The following is a 24782-nucleotide window of genomic DNA, read 5'->3' on the forward strand; positions in this document are numbered from 1 at the left end:
ACTCTAACTTCCCTGCAGCTGCTTAGAATTTGGATTCGTCCAGCCAGCTCTGACCTCAGCCTTTCCTGTTTGGGAGGGAGAGAGAGAATTACCATGAGGCTAGGAAGCAAGCAAGCAATGCATTCTGAAGCCAGCCGGAAGTTAACCAACCGCAGCAAATGTGCATCGCTGTTGAAGGGAGCGGGGATGTGGTTGAAAAGCAAAGTGGAGGAGAGAAACCCCACCACAAATCCTCTTGCCCACCCACATTTCATAACTGTGGGTAGGGAGCACTGTGGCACAGGAGCACTTAAAAGTGCCATCAGAGTTCGGCCTCTGGATCTGTAAGCATCATGGGAGCATCCTTGTGGCAACTTGGACTCCAGGGGAGAATGAAGGAGCCAGGAAGAGCATGATGAGGAGCAGTGGAAGAGGGTATATGAAAGTAGCTGCAAGGATGGTCCAATGGCTAGAGCACTAGCCAGGGCTGTGGGAGACCTGGGTTCAATTCCTGCGCCACCCCAAACATCCTGTGTGAACCTAGGCACGTCACTTTGCTTCTCTGTGTTTCAGTTCCACATCTGTAAAATGGGCCTAATAGCACTGCCCTACCTCAAAGGTAAAGACTGTGTGGCACTCAGATAGTATGGTGATGTGGGCCAGATAAATATTCAAAATAGCATGGCAATTCACATGAAAAGTCCCTCAAACAATATTAATTGCATCACTTCAGCTTGTGCCTCGCTTATGCATCCCTGAGGAGACAGATTTAGCTAGTGATCATTCATTGCTAGGTGGGTTTCACCTGCGTTCTCATGCACCAGCATAGCTGGTGCGTGAATTGGCCACTCAATGGTGTATGTGGTGACATTTGCAAAGAAACCTTTGCATAACAGAGCTTCTGGATTGTTTCCCAAGGAAGGTTGCAACTTCCGGCCTTCCTGCAGACCTCATTTGCTAACTGTAGCACAGGCCTATCCGTGCTTCAGCGCAATTTTCTATTGCCCCACTAAAGGCACCCATTTGAATGCTGTATGTTTACGTTGGCCCTGCTGTTCCTAGGAAAGGACATATTACAAAACATAAACCCATGGCTTATAAACAAAACATAAACCCATGGGCTTGGCTTAAGACTTTCTGTTTCAAAGATTGCATACTAAAAGTCCTACCAAAAGGCCCATTGCTTTCTGCCTGTCTAGTTTCCCACATTCCTGGTGGAAATTCCAAGGTGTGTGTTGTCAGAGAGAGCAGTTAGCTTGTGATACTGCTGTACTTTTATCTCCACTCAAACCTTTCATAGCAGACACACAAAATGGGACATACAGGTGAACAGGGGTTAGGCTGTTTGGGATCTTAATTGAAAGGCCTGTATGGAAATTATCAGTTGATTGAGTTTAGACTTCACCTTGCAATTCCTTGGCTTTCTACAGGGCTAGGTAAAACTATAGTATTCTTCACTTTTTTCCTTAACTCCATTTTATCAACTTTTTTTTTCTTTCTTAACCAGAGAACTTCCTTATTTTCATCTGACAAGTAAAGTACTGATCCCCTTCCTATATGGAATTATGTATTCTACACCAGGCACTCAAAGTACACTGTAGCCTTGGTTACCTGCATGATGTTTAGCATACCTTGATGTCATCTTCGTTAGAACTGTACTGCTGTTTCTTCAAAGCTTCAGCCTTTTAAAAAAATGCTTTAAGCTGGCCTGTGTGCCTGTGGACTCCAAGAAGTCTTTGTAGGAATCTGAGAATCTGAACGTTTTGCCTCTGTAAAATCTTTCAACCCAGTAAGATCTGTGAAGTATTTTAAGCAGTCCCTAGGGGTCACAGGCTCCTTGGGAGTGATAGCATTAACCTGCAAGATGGTTTGTGGGGTCGAGTGTGATGGGCCAAGAATCCTTGTCTCGATCCAGCAAACTCTGTGACTTTTATGCTTCCCCAGAGCTCAGATAGGGTTAAGCAGGCCCAGAAGTTATAGTGTTAAGTTAGGTTCCCTAGGAGTTGCTGTGAGAAGTGGAAGCTCTTTAGGAATGAGTGTGCTGGCACACATGGACGGTGTTCCTTGACCCAGTCTCTGAGCAGTGGTTAGCACAGTCCTTTTCCATCTGCAAAGTCCTCTTTCCCCACCCCCCACCTCTAGTGAGGTTGGTCAGTATCATTATCCACACTGTACAGAGTGGGAAACTGAGGCACCGAAATGGGAAGGGCCTTGCTGAAGTCCCTGTGAGTCAGTGGCAGAGCCAGGAGGAGAACTTCAGATTCCTCGACTCCTAGTCCTGTGTTCGTTTCCACTCGACCAGAGTTTGCCAGCCTTCGCAAGCTGGCAATCCCTTATTTGAAGTTAAAATTTTTTGCCACCCCCTTCCGCTTACTATAAAAGTAAGAGTAAAAGAAGATATTGGTACTAAGCCCAAGTAATTAATGTGTGTGTGTGTGTGTCAAGAGCTTGGCCGAGAACACATGACCTTGAAGGGCCAGAGGATGTGGGAAGTGGGGTAGTGAGATCTTTTTTGCTTTAGAGCATAATAAAAATTTCAACGCATCACAATCCTCCCCATTTCCCCCTCCTGGAGCTTGTGGCTTTGAGAACCACTGCACTAGATTGTGGTACTCAAAGGTAAGTTAGGTTTGCAAAGTGAATTCTAGTCTTGATCCTTGCACAGTGATCTGGTATGCAAAGGCAGGCTGAGTTGGGCTAGATCAATTCTTGTAGCCAGAGAGGGCTCCAGGTTCATCTGAGCAGGTACATAACCTGCAGGAAAGAGGGGTTGTGGAGGAGATGGGAATGATCCCTACACAGATGACAACAGTACTCCTTTGGGGTTCCACTCTGCTACCCTAGAGCGTTAGGCACAAGTAGCTGATGTTTAGAAGCTCAGAAAGCTGGGCGTGTGCCATGAGTCAAATGATTGGAAATGAATCTGTAAGGGGTGCTTAGCATCACTGTTTGCTGGGACAGGGTTTGACTGACGGGAGCATGTCGGACCGGAAATCTGGCTAATAAGCAGAAAATCTGTGTTAATAGACTGGTGGTTGGGGGTGGGGGGTTTAAGAAGGTGTCAGCTGGCGGATGGTGGAGCCAGTTTGCAATCTCGCCTTAGGAGCTGGCAGGCAGTTTGGCATATGGTGCAGATTCCCGCGGCTTAAGCCAACAGACGGTCATTAAGTGATAGAAATGTTTTGTGATTGGGTTAAATTGCCTGTAGAAGGGTGAGAAAATACACACACTAGCTCAGTCCAGAGTGGAGCAGTCTCTCAAATGCAATGGAGCATGAGGAGGGGAGTGAGCTCCTTGCGGGCAGGTCTGCACTTAGCTAGATCGCTGCTGTGTGAAAGAGAGAGAGGAGGGAGGTGTTGTGGATGCCTTGCAGTGCCTTGGGCTGAGTCTGCTCCAGAATTAGCTGCCTAATGCCACTGAAGTCCGAGATGCACCTGCAGGAAAATTGGCCTGTTTTTATCAGAGTTTTGGCAATGGCATCGGAGGGGAAGGATAGTTTTGTGGTTAGGGCAAGGGAGCTGGAAGTCGGGAATCCTGGGTTCTGTTCCCGCCTTTGGGAGGGGAGTGGGGTTGAGAGTCAGGATGTCTGGATTCTGTGCCCCCCTCTGGATGGGGAGTGGGGTCTGGTGGGTTAGAGAAGTGGGGCTGAGAGTTGGGATTCCTGGGTTCTACTCCCACTTCAGCATTTAGGCAACTCCGACTAGTAGAAAACACCCTGGCATGTCTCCTCAGCAACACAGGCTGCTGGAGCACATCAGACCTGTCCTCTGCTCTCTATACTGGCTTCTCATAGAATATCGAATCAAGTTCAAAGTCTTGGTCCTTATCTTCAAAACGCTGCATGGCCTGGGCCCAACATATCTAAAAGGTCATCTAAAGCTCCGGGAAAGAGTGTGGTCGACAGCTCTGCTCCTCTGGCCCAATGGACTCTCAACAATCAGAGTAAAGCTAGTCCATGCGGAAGACAGAGCCGTCTCTGGGGGTGGTCTGAGACTGTAGACCGAACTGCCGCAGGAACTAAGGACTATTGTAAACCTCACCACCTTCCACTCCAACTGCAAGGGACATTTCTTTGACCTGCCTTCTGTAAAAATACAGCAACAAGTACCTGTATATTAAAAGAAAAAAAGACACCCCTGTCAAAACCAGACAGGCCACGGCACGGTGCTTCTCCCTCTGAGGAGAGGAGGAGAAACCAGCACATGACAGATGTGTAGTCATGGTGTGCTGCTGGAAGGCTCTCAGATACTATGGTGATAAGCGTGGTTAAAATCTTCTATGGAATAGACCAGAGTGGGGGCTAGTGGTTAGAGGGGTGGGGGAGCTGGGAATGAGGAGTCTTGTTTTCAATTTGAGACTCTGCTCCTGCTTTTCTATCTATGGGATTCTGGGCAGGTCACTGCACCTCTTGGTAAATCTGTAAAATGGAGAATAATGGCTCTGACTCTCCCCAGGGAGCTGTGAGGCATCCTGTGTTACGGGGAGGTGATTTGCTTTCAGATCCTCAGATAAAAGTGGCTGAATAAATTAGTGCCTACGCCCTGCACTGATTGGGAATGTTAGCAATGTACACAAGCAACTGGGCTGGTATAACTGGCACTGTTTTTGGGTTCTGCTGGAATAAGTAAAAAAAATAATCATTTCTAGCACTTCCTGTATGGGGCTCTCCAAGCATGGTAGGGCAGGCAGGGGGTGAGGGCAGCATGGGTGTGAGCCAACAACCTGCGCTCCAAGCCCTTCTGGGACCTGACTGACCTTGGGCTTGGTTCTTGTTCCTACAGGCCCAAGTGGCATTTCTGCAGGGAGAGAGGAAGGGCCAAGAGAACCTCAAGACAGACCTGGTGCGCAGGATAAAGATGTTGGAGTATGCCTTAAAGCAAGAGAGGTAAGAAATGCGGCAGCTAGAGGAGGTGGGAACGCCCGGGAAGGCTGTGGCGTTGAGGACTGGGCTGGCCTGCTTGTCACTCTCCACATTTCGGGGGATCTTTGGAAACTCCCCCTCCCAGGCAGACTCCCCCAGCTTCGTTTTCTCCAGCAGCAGAACAGGTGCGGGGCCCTTCGCTCTCAGAGAGGGTCCTGTAGTCTGTTAGGTCATCCGGGTTTGGACATGAAAGTCTCAGCCATTAGTTGTGATCCCTTGAAATCTACTGCCATCTCATGAGTCCACCTGAAAGGGTTTCTGAACGGTGATGGGTGCATGGCCAGCCCCCTATCCTCCTGCCACCCTCCCCCAACTCATATCATGCTGGGGTGTTACTGGCTCTTGGGTACAGCCTAGGGAATCATGAAGGGGCCAGACTATGGTTGGTGTCTGACTCTGGTCTGGAAGGATGTGCTGGTCTAGTGGTTAGACTAGATGAGAGTGAAGAAGCATGTTGAGTTATGATTCCTGGGTTCAATTCCAAGCTCCAAGGGGAAGGATTGCCAGGTGTTTAGAGCAGGGGTATACAGGGAGTCAGGACCTCCTGCTCTCCATTCTGAGGAGTGGGTGGAGCAGACTCACTGTACAACCATAGGCACGTTGCTGCGCTTCTCTGTGCCTCAGTTTCCCCTTCTATAATATGGGAATCGTCCGTTGCCTCAGTTGCTTTAGGTTCACATCAAACTTCGCTTTTCCATGTTCGTTCAAGGTCAAAATACCACAAGCTGAAGTTTGGAACTGAACCGAACCAAGGGGAGAAGAGAGCGGATCTGTCAGAACCAGGTATTGTACCATGCGAGTGCACTCATACCCACAGTGTCCTATATGTTCTGCCCAGTCCCCTGCTCATGGATATCGACGTGATTTCTGTGATTGCATATAGCTGGGATGTGGGATACTATGGGCTTGTGACCTCAGGGTTAGATTCTTCCCAAAGGTTAGCCTAGCACTGACAGGTGAGGGCTTGAGTTTGAGGCTGGTCCAGGGATGTGGGTGGCTTACTGAAAAGCTGGAGCTGAAGCCAGAATGGGTTCCCCATGGCGGGTATGCGTCACTGACACTTTCTTTACTGTCCTCTCAGTTTCCAATGGCCCAGCGGAAACAACTTCACTGGAAAGCAACCCACTGGTGTGGAAGGAAGGGCGCCAGCTGCTCCGGCAGTGAGTATGTAGAGCCTCCTGGGAGGGGCCAAGGCTCAGGAGCTGAGCCCCCAGGGGAAAGTGGGAGAATGGGGAGCTGTGTGATGGGACAGGGGAAGGAGGAGTTGGATGAGCCCCTAGGATGATTCTCCAGGTGAGATTTACTTTGATTGTAGCTCTTAAAAGAACTTACCACAGGAGCATGAATCCCAGTGTCCTGGCCTGTTCCATACTGGACAATTCCACTCTGCCTCTTTGAATTTCCCCGGTTTGTTTCAGTTGGGTATGACAGCATTGGTATGTGCTGTTAAACACCTGCTGTACTCCAGCCCAGAGGCAATTGCATTTCAGGGGGATGGGGAGGGGATTTTCCTTTGAATATTGTCAGTACATGTCCATGCCTTTTGGAATATGCCTGCGCTGTGCACCGTTTGCAAAGCCCTGACCGTCGGGGCCCCATAGACTTAACCTCTAACTATTCCAGGTGCGATTGATAACAGAGGTGTGCCCTGCCCCCCGCCCACTCCTGCTGTCGAAGCAGCAAATGGAAGTATTCTCATCTCTGCCCTAGTTGGTGTTATGTGACATTTCTATTGCTCTAGCCCCTAGGGTCTGTCTACACTGCAGTTCGGAGGCGTGACTGTAGCAGGTGTAGACTTACCCGGGCTAGTTCGAGTACCAACAGCAGTGAAGCCTCCCCAGGACAGGCAGTGGCCACTAGAGTGTGTACCCAGGCGGGCAGGGCTAGCCCACGCAGCCGCCCATGCCGCTGTGACTTCGCTGCTATTGTTACTTGAGATAGCATTGATCTTGCTCATCGGCTAAAGGAGCTGGGTTGTCACAACCAGCTCTTAGAACAGCGTTGGCAGGTGCTGATCCATGAGGAGCAATTCCTATAGATTACCAATAGCCAGAAATAATAGCTTAGAGGGCTGTGCAGGGCGATTGGTTTAAGTTTGGTTCTCTAGGAATTGGCACCACTCAGGTTACAGTTCTGTTTTATTTTTGCTCTCTGAAATACAAAAGGATGCAAAATGCCCTGCCCAGACTTTGGGCTCCCTAGCGCTCCTGACAAAGCATAGAACCTAAATACTACATGTCCTTATCGACTCCGAAGGCTTTTGGGTGCTCCCTTTGCAGCTGCCAGGGCCTGGGGCACAATTACACAGCAAGCTGAAAATACCCTGCAGTAAAGCATGGGGGGAGGACCCCTCTTTATATGACCTCACCTGGACTAAACCAGAGCTCTAGCCCAAGCCCCTCAACAGTCAAAACTTCCCAGTTGAGGGCGTTGGTGCAGGGTGGATCTGTCCTGACCGTGCAACAAACACTCCCTTTGCAGGTGAGGAATTTGTCATTGCTCCATATGTAGCTTGGGTGGTAAGTTCGGGCGCCATGTGGACCCCATGCACTAGTGTCCCAGTCCTCCAGCCGTCAGCTTAGTAACATTAACCCCATGTGTACCGGGTGGGAACCGAGATGCTGAGAATGCAAGTGACTTGCCCGAGGTCACCCAGCAAGCCTGTGGCCGCGCTAAGGGGATAGAACCCAGTTCTCTTGACTCCCAGCCCTGTGCCTTACCCACAGGCCCACGCTTCCTCTCTGCAGCTATGTTCCCTTTAATGTGGCATCTGCCCTGTGGCTGGGAGAGCCACCACCCTCTGAGGATCAAAAGCCGCTGGCAGCGTGGAGAGCTGTCTCATGCTGCACCCTCCTCCAGAGAGGGACTCCTTGGGGATCTGCCTGGGCCTCCCTCATTTTCCCCCTAAGTATGTGCAGCCTTCTTGACGTCACGGACAAAATGAGGGAGCGCACAGGACTGCAAGGGGGAAGTTCTCAGGTCTGCTTTGCTGACTTGGAGTAGTCCCTTTCCCATGCCAGCTCTGGAGAGATTGCTGACCTGCCATGTCTCTAAAGTGCATGGAGATCCGCAGACGGAGAGTGTTATGTTGTCCTGCCCTGGACCCTAGCTCTCAACTCGCCTTTCTCCCTCATCGCAGGTACCTGGAAGAAGTGGGCTACACAGACACCATCCTGGACATGCGTTCCAAGCGAGTGCGCTCCCTGCTGGGCCGCTGCTCTGTGGAGCTGAACGGCACCGTTGAGCCCAGTGACTTGGGGCTGGGTCCTGCTCCGGGGCCCCCTGGGCTGAACGGGGGCGAGTCGTTGCTTGTCAAACAGATCGAGGAACAGATTAAAAGGTGAGGGGGCAGCCCTCTGTCCTGGCCATACATCTTGCCCCCCTCCTGTAGGGGGCATCGCTGTTCTATGCCTCCTCTTGAGTTATATCGGGGGGCTGCGTGCTTGTCTTTGCTGGGGATTCTCACAGGCTGCTGCATGGATGGGGTTTGGCTGCTACGGGAGTGGGTGCTCTGCGAGTTGGATGGATGGGGATCCTGCTGGCAGGGGAGGGGGGTTCCAGCCTGGGGTGTCTCATGGGGCAGGGTAGGTTTCTGCTGGATGAGGGGGGTTCTGGCTGGTGGGGGAAGCTGGGGGGGGATGTCTCTGCTGGATGCATTCAACCCAGAGTCTGGCTGGTGGGGGAGACGGGTGATGCGCTGCGTTGAGGGGGATAGGCCCTGATTCTGCTTGGTAAAAAGGGGGCGAGCTGCCTAGATGGCGCTTTGCCTGGAGTCAGCATGGTATGGGGGGAGCTGCCCCCCACCGAGGGGTTTTGCTGCATGGTGTCTCATCCCCAATGGGATGTGCATGTGTTCACTGCAAAAGTGTTGATATCCAGCTGCAGGGCACCATGGGAGGGACCTCTGGGCCGTGGAGCTCTTCTAGCATAGGAAGCAGAGCAGGATCCTCAGTGGCTGGCCCCAGCTGCTTCAGAGGAAGGTGTGACAGGAGACCCCTATAGCATTACTTCCCAACCCCAGGCAGTTAGAACTCAGCTAGTGCCCTGAACCAGGGAGGTTTCTATGCCTTCTCCCCGACTTCCACAATGCAGCTGCTCTCCATTCTCTCTGCCCAGTGGGCTATGCTGGGTTGGGGGGCTGCAGTGCAGCCTCGTTCCCTAACGCTGGCCTGGTATCGCCTCTGCCTCTGGCAGGAATGCCGGGAAGGAGACAAAGGACCGAATCAGCAGCTCGGTGATGGAGAAAATCCCCTTCCTCCAGAACTGCGAGGACGAGGACAGCGATGAAGAGGAAGATCTGGAAGGCCTTCCTCTCGAGACCCAGCGGCAGCACAAGAAACAGCGAGTAAAGGCAGGTCTTACAAGGACAGGAGACAATTAACATGTCCTGGGCCACTCTAACAAGCACTCCCGATAGGTTTCTGAAGGCAGGGACTGGGCATCAGAACTCCCGGCTCCTCTGAGAGGAGAGTGTAGTGGATTGGTTAGAACAAGGATTCACTGGGAGTCAGGACTCTTGGGTTCTGTTCTCAGCTTTATTACTGTCTCACTGCATGGCCGTGGGCCAATCCTCTCTGTGTGCCTCTGTTTCCCCAGCTGTATAACAAGGTTAATACACATCCGCCTTTATAAAGTGCTTGATAAGCCTCTGCAGAAGAGTGCTATAAATGGACAAGTAACATAATAATCAGATGCTACTGCGTTTGCCTTGGCGGCCGGTTAAGAAGTTGTCCCCTACTGTGGGTGGTGGGAGCTGAAGGTGAAAACTTCTAGCAATGATCATTCCTGGCCTTTCTCTGGCATTTTCATCCAAGGATCTCAAAGTGCTTTAATTAATTCTCACACTCTGTCCTGTGGGGTGCACCAGCATTTCGCCCATTTTACAGATGGGAGATGTGAGGCACAGAGCGAGCAGGGAAGTGACATGCCCAGTCACATGGTGAGTCAGTGACAGAGCTGGGGATAGAACCCAGGAGTCCTGATTCCCAGCAGCCCCCCAGCTCTAACCACTAGACACACTCTCCTCCCAGAGGTGGGGATGGAACCTAGGACTCCTGGCTGCCCCTGTGCTCTAAACATTGCCCCATACACCCTCTTTTTCTTGGTTCCCTTTCCCTTGCTGATAGGGGAGTGGTGGTTTCTTCTGCAGGGTTCCCTTGTCCCGTTTCTACCCATTAAGTGTCTCTGGCTTCTAACGAGATCCATGCTGCAGCAGCAGCTGCGTCGCAAAGATTGCAGAGGGGTGGTCTGACTCCGCTGCCATAACACACCGATGCCTGAAACGACTTCACCTTCCCAACTCCAGCCTGCCCCGTGGTGAGAGGGACCTGCCGCCCCAGGGCTCAATCTGGGGGCATGGTAATGGGACAGAGAAGCCCTAAGTCGTGTTAATGTTGGTGCACACGCGTGTCCTAACACGCATGCGCAGAGCCCTGTGCTGTGCTTGTGTGTATGAGCGGCTATTGGCCTTGTATAGAACAGTTAACCCTTTTAGTGACTGCAGCCCTATGTGCACACAGCTCCCCCTAAGCAGTCTGCCTGGAGAATGGCAGCGTCCTTCCCACGTGTGCAGATGTGCCCCACCCTAGCTAATCAGTAGCCCAGGCTTTCCTTGGCCATGGTCTCTGATCTTCCTCTCCCAGCCCTCCTGTGTTGAACAGAATCTACCTGGGCCCCATCCCAGGTCTGGGTCTGTCAGTCCTGTGGGCTGGTGTCTCCGCATTGTGTCCACAGGCTGTGGGGAGCAGGCTAAGCTTGGAGCCCCCCTGCCCTAGGCTAACTCTCTCCAGTCTGTGTTACCAGCTTGCTACAAAGCCCCTGATGTCCGAGGTGGAGGATGAGGAGGATGATGAAGACTCTGAGGATGCCTTGAACGAGTTTGACTTCTTGGGCTCTGGGGAGAACGGCGAGGGCTCCGGGGACGCCCGGCGCACCGGGGACGGGAACGAGCTTGGTAATGGGAGTGTGTGGATAGGATCCTAGAGCTCCCAGCAGCCATCCCCACAGGACCAAACCCTCCAGTCTGGTTCTGTGTCCCCATGCAATGGGACTTCCCCACTTCTCTGCATGTCCCTGAGGGAGATCATTCCCGAGCTCCTTACAGCCCACATTAACCTTCCATTTCTGCAACTTACATCCATGTGTCAGCCAAATGAATTCCCCACCCACCTTTGGGGTGACATCCTTCATGTATGCAGCCAGCGACTTGTCCCCGCTACAGCTTCCTCATAGCTTAGCCAAGCTTTGCATAGAGCACATGACTGCTGGGAGCCAGGATGCCTGGGTTCTATCTCTGGCTATGGGAAAGGACTGGGGTATAATGGCTGGCCCAGGGGGGCTGGGATTCAGGTTCTATCGGGAGTCGGCTGGGAGGGGTGTGGGGGTCTAATGATTAGAGCAGGAAGGCTAGGAATCAGGAAGAAGAATACCTTTACTCTCAGCCCCCTCCTGGATCATTTCTGTTTGTCAGACTCCCTCTGGTTCATTCATATCCTCCAGGGACCATGGTGCCTAGATCTGCATGTAAATCCCAAGAGTCCTGTAAAGAGGATTTGCCCCCTCCCTTCCCTGGGATTCCTGTACACACTCCCACTCCCTGGGATCTGTTGTGCGCTTTACTGCTGGGTCACACTGCAAACTCCGGTTTAACTTCCCAAACCGGGAAAGGTTTCTAGCAAGGTGAAAGAGCCACTGACTCCCCATCTCTGCTGCAGGGATGTGGGGTTCCCTGGCCCCTTCTTCCCCCAGCAGTGCTCTGAGCTTCCAGAGAGGAAACGCAGACTTCCTGAGGAGCACATTGCTAGCGGCAGCTGCTGTTCCCATGTCCGGTCGGGATGATCCTGCTTTCCCCTCGGGGCTGCCCTCAACCAGCCTTCAGCAGGAAAGCACCGGGCGGTTGCACTTCCTCTGCAGGCTTGGATGGCATGAAGCGTTCCCTCCCCTGTTCCCACATACACTCATACAGTAGTCCATTCCTCCCCCCCCCCCGCCCCATCAGTGATTCCAGCCTGGCTCCTGGCAGCTCCAGTTCCTGGCAGTGAAGCTGGTCCTAGCCCCTGGGCCTGGACTCCATATGACGTGAGCGCCCTCTAGAGCTGCTATAAACTTGTGTTCTCAGGAATTTAACACTCCACATTTCCTCCGGGCTGCAATGGGCCATGCAGTGTCCCAGCCTGGAAGGAAAGCTTTCTTTTTAAAGGGGCATCATCAGTTTCAAACCAAGAGTCGAAGGCAGTTTTGGGTCAGCAGCGCTGGCTGCTGTGTGCATGTCACACCTATCCTCTGCCCTCTACACCGGCAACCTGCAGAAGCTGAATCTAGTTCGCGGTCTCAGTCCTTATCTTCAAGGCCCTCTGTAGCCCAGGCCCAGGCTAGATCTAAAAGAGGCTCCAGGGTGGGGAGCATGGTTGATGACGCTGCTCCTCCAGCACCATGGAACTTTGTTACCATCAGCGTAACGCCTGTCTGCACAGGAGAAGGATTGTCCTCAGAGGCCAGTCCCAGACTGCGGAACAAACTCCCCCAGAAGCTAAGGACTATCTGAAATCCGCCCACCCTTTGCTCCCAGTGCTGGGAGCACTGCTCCGACCAGGCTCCTCTAACAGAAACAGAGTGGTGTGGACATTTTAATCAACAACAGCAAAACTTTACCAAAACACCCCCCCACACACACACACACGCACAATCCCTGCCCTTGTGGGATAGAATGAACCACAGGGGAGAGGTGGTTATTGTGTCAGTTACTGCATGTCTGAAAGGCGGCCTGATGATGAGGGCGAGATAAGAACCCTTATAGAACAAAATAGGTCCCAGTCCTGTTCCTTTGGTTCTTTTCCTCTTTGTAGATTCCCAGGCCAGAAGGGACCATTGTGAGCAGCTAGTCTGACCCCCTGCATAGCACAGGCCATAGGGCTTCACTGAATGAATTCCTCTTCTTGCATGTTTCTCTTTCCCATGTGGCTGGATGAAAGACTTCCACCAAGAACTGGGGAAGCAGTGAAACTAACAAATGCTGAGGGCAAACCCATATTTCAGGGGTCTTGTCCTGTTCCCAAAGAAGCTACCTGTCTCTTACCATGCTGCCAGGGCCTGGATTTTAACCTTCCCCCTGTCATCTTTCCTTCCTCTGCAGAGAGCCGGAGAGTTAAGCTTCAAGGCATGCTTGCCGATCTTCGGGACGTTGATGGGCTGCCTCCTAAACCATCTGTTCCATCTGCCATCTCCAGTCACCCCAGGTCTCATGAAGGTAATGCCTAGTCCCTTTGTTCCCCTCCTGTTTCTGGCTGTGGGGTGGGGATTGTGTTATGGAGGGGAGAAGTTGGGGGGGGGCGTGTCCATCATGCTCAAGCTGTCATGTTCCTCTGATCCTCTTTGGACCTCTTCAGCAAATCCCCAGTTACAGAGGCCCTACAGACCACCTCCCACCTAGGGGTGCTCCCAGCATACCTTTCTCAAGCTTGGAATACCGCTGCCTTTCCTCCAGTTGTAAACCTGCTCCCACCTGGCACCTCTCCAGTTAGCCCTGAGCTTTGCCCCTTCTCCCCTTGCAGCAGGGTCGCTTGGCTTCTCCTCGGACGTGTTTATCATGGACACCATCGGCGGAGGGGAAGTAAGTCTGGGGGACCTGGCGGACCTGACTGTCACCAACGACAACGAGCTCAGTTGTGATGTGAGTAGCCGGCATCATCTCCTCACCCCAGCTTTCCGAGCTGGCCCTTAGCCCAGGCTCCTTGAGCGTTAGTCAGTGCCGCCTGTGGTGCCAGGCATCCGTGGCACAGCACCGCTCTGTACACCCCGTACATCCTATTCCAGTGGGCTCTAATACCCAGCAGTTCTTTGCACTGACATCTGCCCATCAAGATGAGTCTGATGAGCCCCACAGCCTGGGGATCTTTCTGGCACCTGAGGTCCCTGGGCGCAGCAGTATCCAGGAACATCTCCTCCCATTCACCCCCTGGTTGGAGTTTAGCAGTCATTTCTCTCCGCAGACCTAGCTGCTGTCTCCCCCAGCTTGGACTGTATTGTAATGCCCTCTGCAGGAAGTAACCCGAGGATCTCAGCTGGTGCAGAAGCCAGCTGCCTGCGTGCTGGGATGGGGGGAAGTTCCATGCAGGGAGCTGCAGGGACCCCTGTGCTTTGGGGGCTGCGCTAGCTACCAGCTTATCTGGGTGTGGAGCAGATGGACAGACCACATGATTGGGTCCTGTCTGATACAGATGCTGTCTTGCTCCATGGGCACCAGGCAGACAGTTGGCATCCAGCAGGACATGTCTACTAGTAGTCCCCAGATGGGAACTCTAGTGGGGGCTAGAGGTGGGGCCTTCTTGCAGTGGGTCTGGGACATATGGAGCAAACTCTGATTCCTATGGGACCACCAGAACACCCTCCTCCATAGCCAGTGAACATACCAGTATGACCAGTCTCTACTGGATTGCTAGTTTCCCTTTCAAGTATGCAGCCATTTTCCAGTGCAGGAAGGAGTACGAGGCCAGTTTGGATTCTTTTCCTGCCTCTTAGCTCTTCTGAGAAGAGTTTTGTTCTAATCCACCCCTGCTCTGTCCTGAGCGTTCCCAGCGCCAGACCTGAGCGCATGGCTCCCAGGGCCAGAGGGGAGATAGCCTCAGCCCTGCCGCAGTGCAGAGGGGTGGACTAGAGGATCTCTTGGGGTCCCTTCCAGTCCTGTAGCTCCATAATTCCATGAAAAGCCATGTTGCTGTTCGCATCAGCAAAAGTTTGTAACTGAGCCTGTTGGGGTTGAGAGGAGTGGTTATGACTCTTGCCTGGGACTTGGGAGACCTGATTCAAGTCTCTCCTTTGCCACACGATGCCTCTGTGACCTTGGGTGAGTCACTGTGCCTCAGTTTCCCCATCAGTGAAATTATTATTTATTAGGTGTATTACGTTAGCGCATAGGAGCCCTAGTCATGGCCCAGGGCCCCATTGTGCTAGGTGCTGTGCGAGAAGAGACTAATAATATCCCTGCTCTGCCCTGCCTCACAAGGTGTTGAGAGGAGGTGCTCTGATACCATAGTGATGAAGGCCATATAAGGACCTAATGTAGTTAAGACAGGTGTGGTACTGAGCCAGTAGGCAGGCAGATGCTTGGGATAATAACCCACAAGCAGAACATAAGAACGGCCATACTGGGTCAGACCAAAGGTCCATCTAGCCTGGTGTCCTGTCTTCCGACAGTGGCCAATGCCAGGTGCCCCAGAGGGAATGAACAGAACAGGTCATCATAAAGTGATCCATCCCCTATCGCCCATTCCCCGCTTTTGGTAAACAGAGGCTAAGGACACCATCCCTGCCCGTCCTGGCTCATAGCCATTGATGGACCTATCCTCCATGAACTTATCTAGTTCTTTTTTGAACCCTGTTATAGTCTTGGCCTTCACAGTATCCTCTGACAAGGAGTTCCACAGGTTGACTGTGCATTGTGTAAAAAAAAAAAAAATACTTCCTTTTGTTTGTTTTAAACCTGCTGCCTATTAATTTCATTTGGTGGCCCCTAGTTCTTGTGTTATGAGAAGGAGTAAATAACACTTCCTTATTTACTTTCTCAACACCAGTCATGATTTTATAGACCTCAATCATATCCCCCCTTAGTTGTCTCTTTTCCAAGCTGAAAAGTCCCAGTTTATTAATCTCTCCTCATCTGGCAGCTGTTCCATAACCTAATCATTTTTGTTGCCCTTTTCTGAACCTTTTCCAATTCCAATATATCTTTTTTGAGATGGGGCGACCACATCTACACACAGTATCTAAGATGTGGGCGTACCATATATTTATGTAGAGGCAATATGATATTTTTTGTTTTTCCCTTTCTTAATGATTCCCAGCATTCTGTTAGCTTTTTGGACTGCTGCTGCACATTGAGTGGATGTTTTCAGAGAACAGCAGAGGATGTGCAGAAGCAGCCTGGCTGCTGGTCCCTGTTGGGGGCTTTAATTGAAAATGGACAGAGATGGCTTGGCCCAGCTCAGAGGAGGAGGAGAGCATAGCTGTGATCATGCTGCCTTGTTTTGTGTTTCCAGCTGTCAGATGGCAAGGACGCCTTTAAGAAGACCTGGAATCCCAAGTTCACCCTCCGGAGTCACTACGACGGGATCCGGGCCCTGGTTTTCCACCACACAGAGTCCGCGCTAGTCACAGCCTCTGAGGATGGCACGCTGAAGCTGTGGAACCTCCAGAAGACGGTTGCTGCCAAGAAGTGAGCCCCCCCTGTAGCTTGGGGAGCATGCCAGGCTCAGCAGGGCCAGCAGGAGGCGCTGCGTGGGGGAGGGGTGGGGAGGGATTGCCAGGCAGATGCGTTAACCACACCCTGTAAAAACCAAATCTAGGGAAGGAAGAACATAAATACACCCACGTGTCTAAGGCATCTGTTAGCCAGCAGCCCCTCAAGGTTCCCCCCTGGCATTCCACATCATGCTGCATGTGGGGCTGGTTATTTTGGGATGGGGAGGTGGGGAAGGGGAGCACTGCCAACTGTTAACCTGATTTGTTCAGTTTCATGTGGGCACAAAAGGGTTAAAATCCCAGCAACATCCCCTCCCCTTCTCCCCTGATGCTGAGGGAAGGTCACACATTGAACCCTGGGCCTTTCCACTGTGGGGTCCGGCCCTGTCCCTGAGCCAGTCCTGCTGGGTGGTAGAGTATAAAGCATCCAGCCCTACCAGCTGGGGGTCCCCCCCGCTAATCTCTGCCCTTTCCTCTCCTGCTGCAGGAACGCCGCATTGGATGTGGAGCCGGTCTACGCTTTCCGGGCACACAGGTGAGTCCTGGGGTGTGAGGCTGATGCCTGGTACCTCTGCCCAAAGGGGCATCTCCCCACCTGTGTATTGGTCCCAGGGTCCAGAATCCATGAGTGACTCTGGCCGGAGCATCTCCCTAATGTACTCTGTGGTCCCAGAGAGTCAAGCCCATGACCCTAGAGTCTGGATCCTGGGCCCCAGTACAGCCTTTGGGATCAGATGTTGGAACCCTGGTCTCGGCAGTCTGTGATTTAGGAAGGGGTGAGGCTTAAACCCGCAGGAGGTTGGGGCGAGAGGGTCAGGGCTAATTCTGAACCCCCAGCCTACCCACAAGTGCAGTTAGTGCAGCTCTGGTGTCTTGCAAGTTCATTAAACGACTCCGTCGGTCTACGAGGGACGAGTGGTTCAGTCCAAGCAGGTGCTGTCTGGAGTGCCAAAGGAGCTACGGCAAACTAGAGACTTTGCCACTAGAGGGTGCTCTGACTCCCCGAATGCCTTTCCAAAGCCCAGGGCTCCGATGGGCTCCACGTGGCTGCGCCTTTCCCCCAGTGGGTGGCTGTGGTTGGCTCATCCTGTGTGGTTTGCACCCACGCTCGCTCCTTGGGAGAGTCCTTGTGAGTGTGGGGCAGAGAGGGGAAGCCCCATCCTACGGCTTTGGAAGTCCCCCTCCCCCATTCTTTCTCTGCCCCATTTCTTTTGCCCTGCCCTTCATTTCTGTGGCCGTCCCGTTTCTGCAGGGGTCCAGTGCTCTCCATTGCCATGGGCTGTAACAGCGAATATTGCTACAGCGGAGGAACGGACACCAAGATCCGCTTCTGGAGGGTCCCGGATTTGAGCATGGATCCTTACGACAGTTATGGTGGGTGCAGGCAGCTGTCTGTCCGTCCTCTCCCCTGGCAGTCCCTACGCACTGAGCAGACCCCAGAGTATGCAGCCTGTCTCCTGACAGCTGGGAGGAGGGTGGAGTGAGGCCCAAATGTGAGATTTTGGGTGATTTTTCAGGGTGTTTTTGTCTCCTTGGGGTTGCTGGGAGTTTTCCGGGGAGGGGAGGGCAGGGTGGCAGTGCTGGGGAGTGGGTTGTGCTGGAATCTCTTCAGGAGCTGATGGGCTGTACCTGATGTGTAGAAAACTCACCAGGGCGCAGTGGCCCTTGACTTGACCTGTGGAGACTACAGTTCCCAGTATGCACTGCGGCCTGGCCACTCCAGTGGAGGTGGAGCACTGTATGCTGGGAACTCTCAGCTGGAGGAGGGCCCTGGGGCAAATTAGGGTGACACTCCCCAGCTGGGAGCCAGGATGCGGCGTGACTCCTCCTTGACCCCGGCGTTGTTTCTGGCCCAGATCCAGGAGTCCTCAGCAACGTCCTGGAAGGCCACACGGATGCGATCTGGGGCCTGGCATTCAGCCCTTCCAAGAACCGCCTGGCTTCGTGTTCAGCAGATGGCACGGTCAGGATATGGGACCCTAGCGAGAACCCATCCTGCCTCAGCACTTACAACACGGAGCGTGGTGAGCGAACCCTACCCTGGGATAACAGAGCCTGGCTGGGAAATAGGGGCCCCTTTGAGAGGGTGTTCCCTACCAGATTAAGGCTTTGGGGGGTTAGGAACAGCATGGGGATCTCTCTCTCTCTTTTTGGGTCAGTTTTGACCCCAGTGCCCTAGCACAGTACTAGGGAGTGCTGTGCTTCAATAGGTGGGAGGATGGCCCATTGGTTAGGGCCCTAGCCTAGGACTTGGAAGACCTGGGTTCAAGTCCCTGCTCCTTCACAGACTTTTGTGATCTTGGGCAAGTCACTTAGTCTCTCTGTGCCTCGGTTTCCCCATCTGTGTAATGGGGATTATAGGCCTGCCCTGCCTCATGGGCATTGTGAGGATAAATTCATTAAAGATTGTGAGACTCTCAGATACTACAGAGATGTGGGGGGCACATATGTACCTTAGATAGGTGCCATCTAAAACGAGGGCCATTCTGTCTTGGCATTGAAAATCCCTTTGTAACTTCCCAAAAAGTCACGATGCTGCTCAATGCCCTGGTCAAATTCCAACTCAAGGAATGCCGTTCTGCCTCTCTAACAGACCTCTCGTTTCAATGGGAAACAGGGAGGCACTTCACTTCCCGTTGAAAACTTTGTGCCGTTGCTGTGTGCACGTGACATACTCCACCCCAGAGAGGGCTGCATTTTGGGAGTGGTTGGGTTGTGGCTTTCAGAGTAACAGCCGTGTTAGTCTGTATTCGCAAAGAGAAAAGGAGGACTTGTGGCACCTTAGAGACTAACCAATTTATTTGAGCATAAGCTTTCGTGAGCTACAGCTCACTTCATCGGATTTGTCCTTGGATTGGCCGCTACCACCACCAAACAAATACTGGTTACTGGGGAAGAGCTGTTTGGACACGTCTTTCCCCCCAAAAATACTTCTCAAAACCTTGCACCCCACTTTCTGGACAAGGTTTGGTAAAAAGCCTCACCAATTTGCCTAGGTGACTACAGACCCAGACCCTTGGAGTATGCATCCGATGAAGTGAGCTGTAGCTCACGAAAGCTTATGCTCAAATAAATTGGTTAGTCTCTAAGGTGCCACGAGTCCTCCTTTTCTTTTTGGGTTGAGGCTTGTGTGTTAGTGCGGTTGGAATGCTTTGCTCTGTCTGGTGCCACAGCAGGGGTGGTCTTGGCACTGAAGCGTGACGGTTGGTCCCGTAAGGCGGCCTTCATTGTTCTCCCTGTGTCCCCGCCCCTCCCGCAGAGTACGGAATTCCTACCTCTGTCGTGTTCGCCAGCATGGACCCTGCCCATGTTGTGGCCGCCTTCCGAACGGGCAACACGGTGCTGTACGACCTGGAGACCTCCCAGCCCATCCTGACGCTGGAATCCAGAGCCACCACTGGTGAGCTGGGGTGACTCCTGTGTTCTAGTCCCAGCTGTGGGAGGGGAGTGGGATTTAGTGGTTAGAGCACGGGAGGGTGGGGGAGGCTGGGAGTCAGGACTCCTGGGTTCTGTTCACAGCTCTTATTGATTTGCTGTGTGATGGTAGGCAAGTCACTGCCTTTCCCTGATTCCCTCTCTCCCCGCCATGAGGTGTCCATCTCCCAGGCGGCGGTGAGGCCCAGCAGTTTAGTTTGTGCTTTGAGATCCTTGCCTGGGAGGCACTTCTCCAGCAGGGGGCGGTAGAGGGATGAGCACAGGATGGGTCAGGCCAGGGTGGGGGGTTGAGGGGGCATGGGTGGTTCGGTGGTAACCTGCTCCCTCTCCCATGTTCTGACCCAGGATTCAGTCAAATCAATCATGTGGTGAGCCATCCGACGCAGCCCGTCACCATCACAGCGCATGATGACCGAGGGATCCGCTTCTTGGACAACCGGACAGGTAGGGCAGCCGTCTACTGGTGGCTGGGACAGACCTGTTGCCCCCTTCTCAGCCCCACCCCCTGGCAGGAAGGCAGCCAGCCCAATCTCCTAGGGGCGAAGGGCCTTGCTGTTTCCCAGAGCTCCACCTCCTGGGGCCATCTCTCCCACAGCCTTGAGGCTCTTGAGGGAGGCTCTGACATGACTGTGCTTTGGGGTCCTGCCTTGGGCATCCCCCGTCTGCTGGGGGTAGGAAGAGAGGTAGGTGGCAGTTATGGGGTGAAATCTGTGCATGCAGGACCCAGCCCCTGCTGTGCTGCCTGCCATCTCCCCAGGGCGCACGTGCGAGCCTTCCCGTGCACCCTTCGCAGGGAGACTCACCCATGATGCGATGGAATCAGCTCTCTCGCAAGGCCCATGTCCCTCCCAAGGACCAGTCTGCCCTCCAGCTCCCCTCACCTGCCTTGAACAGACCGTGTCTACTGATCTGATGGCTCCCAGCCTACCCCACTCACCCACCTGGGGGTGTCACTGTCTCCCCCTTCCCCAGGAGGGTCCCATCCCCTCTTGCCACCCTGGCGGCCCCTCAGTGCCCTCCCCTAAGCATGCTGCTCCAAGACCCCCCAGTAGAGGGAGCCACCTTTCCCATGCCCATGGGGAATCCAGCGCTGTAAGCTACCCCACCCCATGGGTTGTGAGGAGAACACCTAGTGGTTAGAGCAGGCCCCAGGCATGAGTGGGAGCTGCCCTATTAACCCTTTCTCCTCTCTGTGCCAAGGGAAAGCCATCCACTCCATGGTCGCTCACTTGGACGCTGTCACCTGCCTCGCTGTGGACCCCAACGGGGTCTTCCTCATGTCTGGAAGTAAGTGTCTTTCTGCTCCACCCTGCCCCCCAGCTGCATGCATCTTGCCTGCTTTCGGCTTTGAGAGTCACCTGCCGGGGGGAGGATGGGCAGTGATCCGGGTGTTCAAATCCAGTGGGGACCAAAAATTGTTCCCGCCCACGTGGCCCTGGAGTGAAATGAGTTTGCTGGATCTCAGCAGCTTCTGAGCAGGGCACCTGCCATCACCGCTGGCATGGCTAGACCTGCCCTCTGGACTGCGTCAGAGGGGCTGAGGACCAAATGGGTCATGGGGGCTGGGCTCGCCTGTCCCACCCCTAGCGGGAGGTGTCCCTCCAGTGCAGGGAGCAATGCGGGGGCATTTGGCCTGGTACTGCCCATGCTGGGCGTGTTCAGTGGGAAGTGAATCCAGAATCCAGCACTAAGCGCAGTAAACAAGCGATTCAGAGTGTTGTGCGGAAAAGCTCTGGGCTTTGCTGGCTGAGCTTTGAGGGAAGAGCAGGGAAATGGGAGCCAGGACTGGCAGGGCAGTGGGTCTAGTGGTTAGAGCAAGGGGGGTTGGGAGCCAGGACTCCTGAGTTCTATTCCCGACTCCATGGGTGAGTATCTTCTCCCCTGACCATGGGTGACCCTTCTCCGACGGCTCTCCCAGGCCATGACTGCTCTCTGCGCCTCTGGAACTTGGACAACAAGACGTGCGTGCAGGAGATCACGGCCCACCGCAAGAAGCATGAGGAGGCCATCCACGCTGTGGCCTTCCACCCCAGCAAGGCCCTGATCGCCAGTGCCGGGGCCGACGCCCTTGCCAAGGTCTTTGTATGAGCAGCAGAGGATCCTGCAGGTGAGCTGGGGCTGCGGGACAGGGCAGCGCTGGAGTGGGAGGCCAGAGGGCCCCCCGCCCCGCTCCCTTGCCTGCTACTGGCCTGCTCCTCTTGTCTCCCCCAACAGGTGGGTCCCTGGGACTCTCCAGAGGTGCTAACCCTGTCTGGCGATGAGCTTATCCCCCCCCACCTCCCCACAGCTCAGGACCTACTGCCAAGGGGCGTCTCTTCTCACCCAGTGAAGTGGCACGGACGTGTGTGGCTGGGGAGGGCAGGCAGGGGAGGATGACAGCCCCGTGACCAGCCCTCTCCGTGCCCTCAGGGCCCAGAAGCCAGATTCTGGAATGTTTTTTCTGCTTGTTTCAAGGTCGCCTGGTTTTATTTCCCAGCCAGCGAGTGGAAAGTGTTCAGGGCCAGGCACGGATAATGGAGGGGAGGGGCTGGGCACAGCTGTTCCATGACGTTGGGCACTCGTCCCCTCCCCAGTACCAGGGCAGCCCTTGCTGCCCCTAACTTCACTGGGCAAGGCACTGCCAGACCACAAAGTAACCCCTGGACCTTTAGGATTCACAAACCCTCCAGAACTGTCTCCTGGCCTCTTCCTTTCCTCCCTGAGCTGTCCCCTGCCGGCCCCTTGCAGCCGGCTTCCAGCCGAGCTGCCCTTGCCGGCTGACGCCAGGCCCGTCAGCAGGAGGGGTTTGGGGGCAGACTTAGTGATCACAAGGGGGGCTGGAGAGCCAGGGAGGGAGGGGCACTGATTTTAAGAGGGGGCCAGCTGGGAGGTTGCTCAGGTTGACCTGGGATAAGAGGCTCCAGTGCGTTGGGTCAGGCCAGGAAGGTTCCTTCCTGCGGGGAGCAGTATGGGGCTACCAAGGCAGTTTCCAGGCTGCTGCCAGCCCAGGCGAGTGACTGGGACAGGGGGACAGGACTCAGGACCAGGGTTTACAGCGTCGACAGTGGAGGGGCCGATGGGTGCTGCCCTCCCCTCTCTGCGCCACTGGGCCTGATTTGGAGTGTTTGGTCTCCAAGGCTGCTGCTGCCCTCGGCCCAGCTGTGCAAACCATGCTGCCCTATTAGCCCTTCAGTTTGCAGGCCAGCCAGCCTCCCATGTCAGATCTCCTCCTCCTGCCCCTGGCCTGCTTGGCCCTGCCCTGGATCCAGGCCCCATCAGGCCCTGGGGAGCAGCCCTCTGCCTCCTTGGCTTCCTACCTTATTGTAGCAATAATCCCTTCCTGCCAGAGGAGGGGGGTCTCCGAGCAGGCAGCTCCTGTGTGACACTACTGCTCCCTTAGCCCAGGGTCGCCTGCCTGCCCTGTGAGAGGAGCTCCATTCATCCACGGACGGTTCTCCTGCCCTCCGGCTGCAGCCTGGTTCTCGGCCCACCCCCAGCGCAGGCCTGGCACCTGGAGTGCTCCCCCCAGAACACTAAACCCCCATGCTGCTCCCAGGGGGCAAGGCCACCCTTGCCAGGACTGGACAGGAGCAGTGTTACCTAGGGTGGGTACACCGGCCAAACACCCCCTACCCGCTCCCCCAAGCAAGCCAGTGCCAGCAGGCCGGGCGTTCCCCTGGCAAGGGTTGGACACGGCCATCACGGAGCCTGATGGATCCCACGGCGCTAAGAGTCGGTTTGGGGAAGAGTTGCCCTTGCCATCACCCCAGCAATAAAGTCCATATACCCGGGGCTACAATGCCTTCCCTACCTGCCCCCCTACCCTCAGACAGTGACCTAGGGTCTGCCTGTGGGCACATGGCCCCCCACCCCACCCCCCGCTCTGCTAATGTCACCGAGACTGCAACCTGCACTGGGGCCTAAGGGTTAGGGCAGAAGGCCTGCTGGGAGTCAGGACTCCTAAGTTCTGTTCCTACTCCTTGGGGCAGTCCCTTCCCCTCCCGGCATCGCCCTTTCCGTATCCTCAAGGGGGACACCCCCTGTTTGCAAAGTGCATGGTGCCGTTGGGCGGCTGAGTGTTACCCTTGCCACATCAGGAACCATCTCCCTCATCTCAGCAGGGGCGGCTTCCCCACTTTGGCTTGGACACTAACCCATCACTCCGTGGGGTGTCCCCTGCAGCCTGTACCATGTCGCTGCTTCAGGCAGAATCCCATGACAACACCAGGAACCAGACCGACGAGGGGGGAACGAAAAGGGGAATGTTAGCTTTGATCGCAGGGCTCTCTCAAACCTCTCTACTGGGGGCAGGGGTTGATTCCACCCTGGCCGGAGGGGTGCAGATCCCTGCCCCCTGGTTGGCATCCCCTGCCATCTCTTCTTTGTTTCATCTTATCGCCTGTAACAAAGAAAAACTCCTTGTATATTCTGTACAAATGAAATCTGATTGAAACCGAACCCAGAGACACCTAAAGGGCTGAAGCTAAAGTGACCACAAACCATGTTATCACTGTGTGATAGTCTCTACCGCTGGCATTTTCAAACCGACTAGCAATTGTGGGGTGCTAGCTCTAAAGGGGGGGCGTTGCTGAGCCAGCTGCCCTCTGGCAATCAGGCCACATTAGGCCATGGCAAGGCAGGGGAGCTCCCCAAGAAATCAAATCGCTAGCCGCTCTTGAAAACCTCGCCCGACGTCCCCAATATACTGTATGTATCGGTGTGCTGTATTTATCCAAACTGAGAGCACTCGCCTTTTTAATGCCGTTTAACTTTTTATTGTATATTTATTTGACCTCTTTGGGTTGTTTTTTTTTTTTTTTGTCCTGTTTAATCACAAGACTGAATCGTATGTGAAAAAATCTGCCTCGATAAACCCCCTTTGGAATAAGAAGCAGGTTCTTCCCCCTCCTTGTCACTGCATTGAACCAGGTCTATGCAGCAATTGTTTGTACAGATGGGGGCGCACTCTCACTCCCCTGCTGAAATGCAGCTCCCTCTGGGGCGCAGCGTGTAGTGACGTCGCACAGAGCAGGGCAGGATCAGTTTAGGATAGGAAGTGAAGGAGAATCTGTTCTCTTATTGAAACTGCAGTTGGAATCATCCAAGCTGGACTCTGCCCTACATCTCAGATTTGATACTGACTCATGGGTGGGTGGGGGTAGGGAACGGGACGTGCCCTGGGAACTTCAGCGAGCGCAAGGTCTTGGGTTTAGGTCTGTCTGCCTGCCTGTGC

General features: G+C 54.0%; 1 protein-coding gene across 3 annotated transcripts in view; it reads left to right on the forward strand.

The window, feature by feature from the left end:
• The window catches only part of STRN4 (striatin 4), a 27514-nt gene extending 3074 nt beyond the window's left edge, over positions 1 to 24440 (forward strand). The window contains exons 2-19 of one of the 3 annotated variants that reach the window (XM_073321765.1): positions 19 to 4232; positions 4761 to 4864; positions 5610 to 5683; positions 5982 to 6060; positions 8040 to 8240; positions 9095 to 9251; positions 10703 to 10853; positions 13032 to 13145; positions 13450 to 13568; positions 15934 to 16109; positions 16623 to 16670; positions 17388 to 17509; positions 17992 to 18159; positions 19395 to 19535; positions 19916 to 20014; positions 20771 to 20857; positions 21489 to 21677; positions 21785 to 24440. In XM_073321765.1, the coding sequence (XP_073177866.1) occupies positions 4230 to 4232; positions 4761 to 4864; positions 5610 to 5683; positions 5982 to 6060; positions 8040 to 8240; positions 9095 to 9251; positions 10703 to 10853; positions 13032 to 13145; positions 13450 to 13568; positions 15934 to 16109; positions 16623 to 16670; positions 17388 to 17509; positions 17992 to 18159; positions 19395 to 19535; positions 19916 to 20014; positions 20771 to 20857; positions 21489 to 21658 (2013 nt within the window). In that variant the 5' untranslated portion in view covers positions 19 to 4229 and the 3' untranslated portion in view covers positions 21659 to 21677; positions 21785 to 24440. The remainder of the gene's footprint in view (positions 1 to 18; positions 4233 to 4760; positions 4865 to 5609; positions 5684 to 5981; positions 6061 to 8039; positions 8241 to 9094; positions 9252 to 10702; positions 10854 to 13031; positions 13146 to 13449; positions 13569 to 15933; positions 16110 to 16622; positions 16671 to 17387; positions 17510 to 17991; positions 18160 to 19394; positions 19536 to 19915; positions 20015 to 20770; positions 20858 to 21488; positions 21678 to 21784) is intronic. The other 2 variants (XM_073321763.1, XM_073321764.1) reach the window with 2 other exon arrangements.
• Positions 24441 to 24782: the final 342 nt, after the last annotated feature.

Source organism: Lepidochelys kempii, chromosome 23, assembly GCF_965140265.1.
Source record: "Lepidochelys kempii isolate rLepKem1 chromosome 23, rLepKem1.hap2, whole genome shotgun sequence".
Classification (NCBI taxonomy): domain Eukaryota; kingdom Metazoa; phylum Chordata; order Testudines; family Cheloniidae; genus Lepidochelys; species Lepidochelys kempii.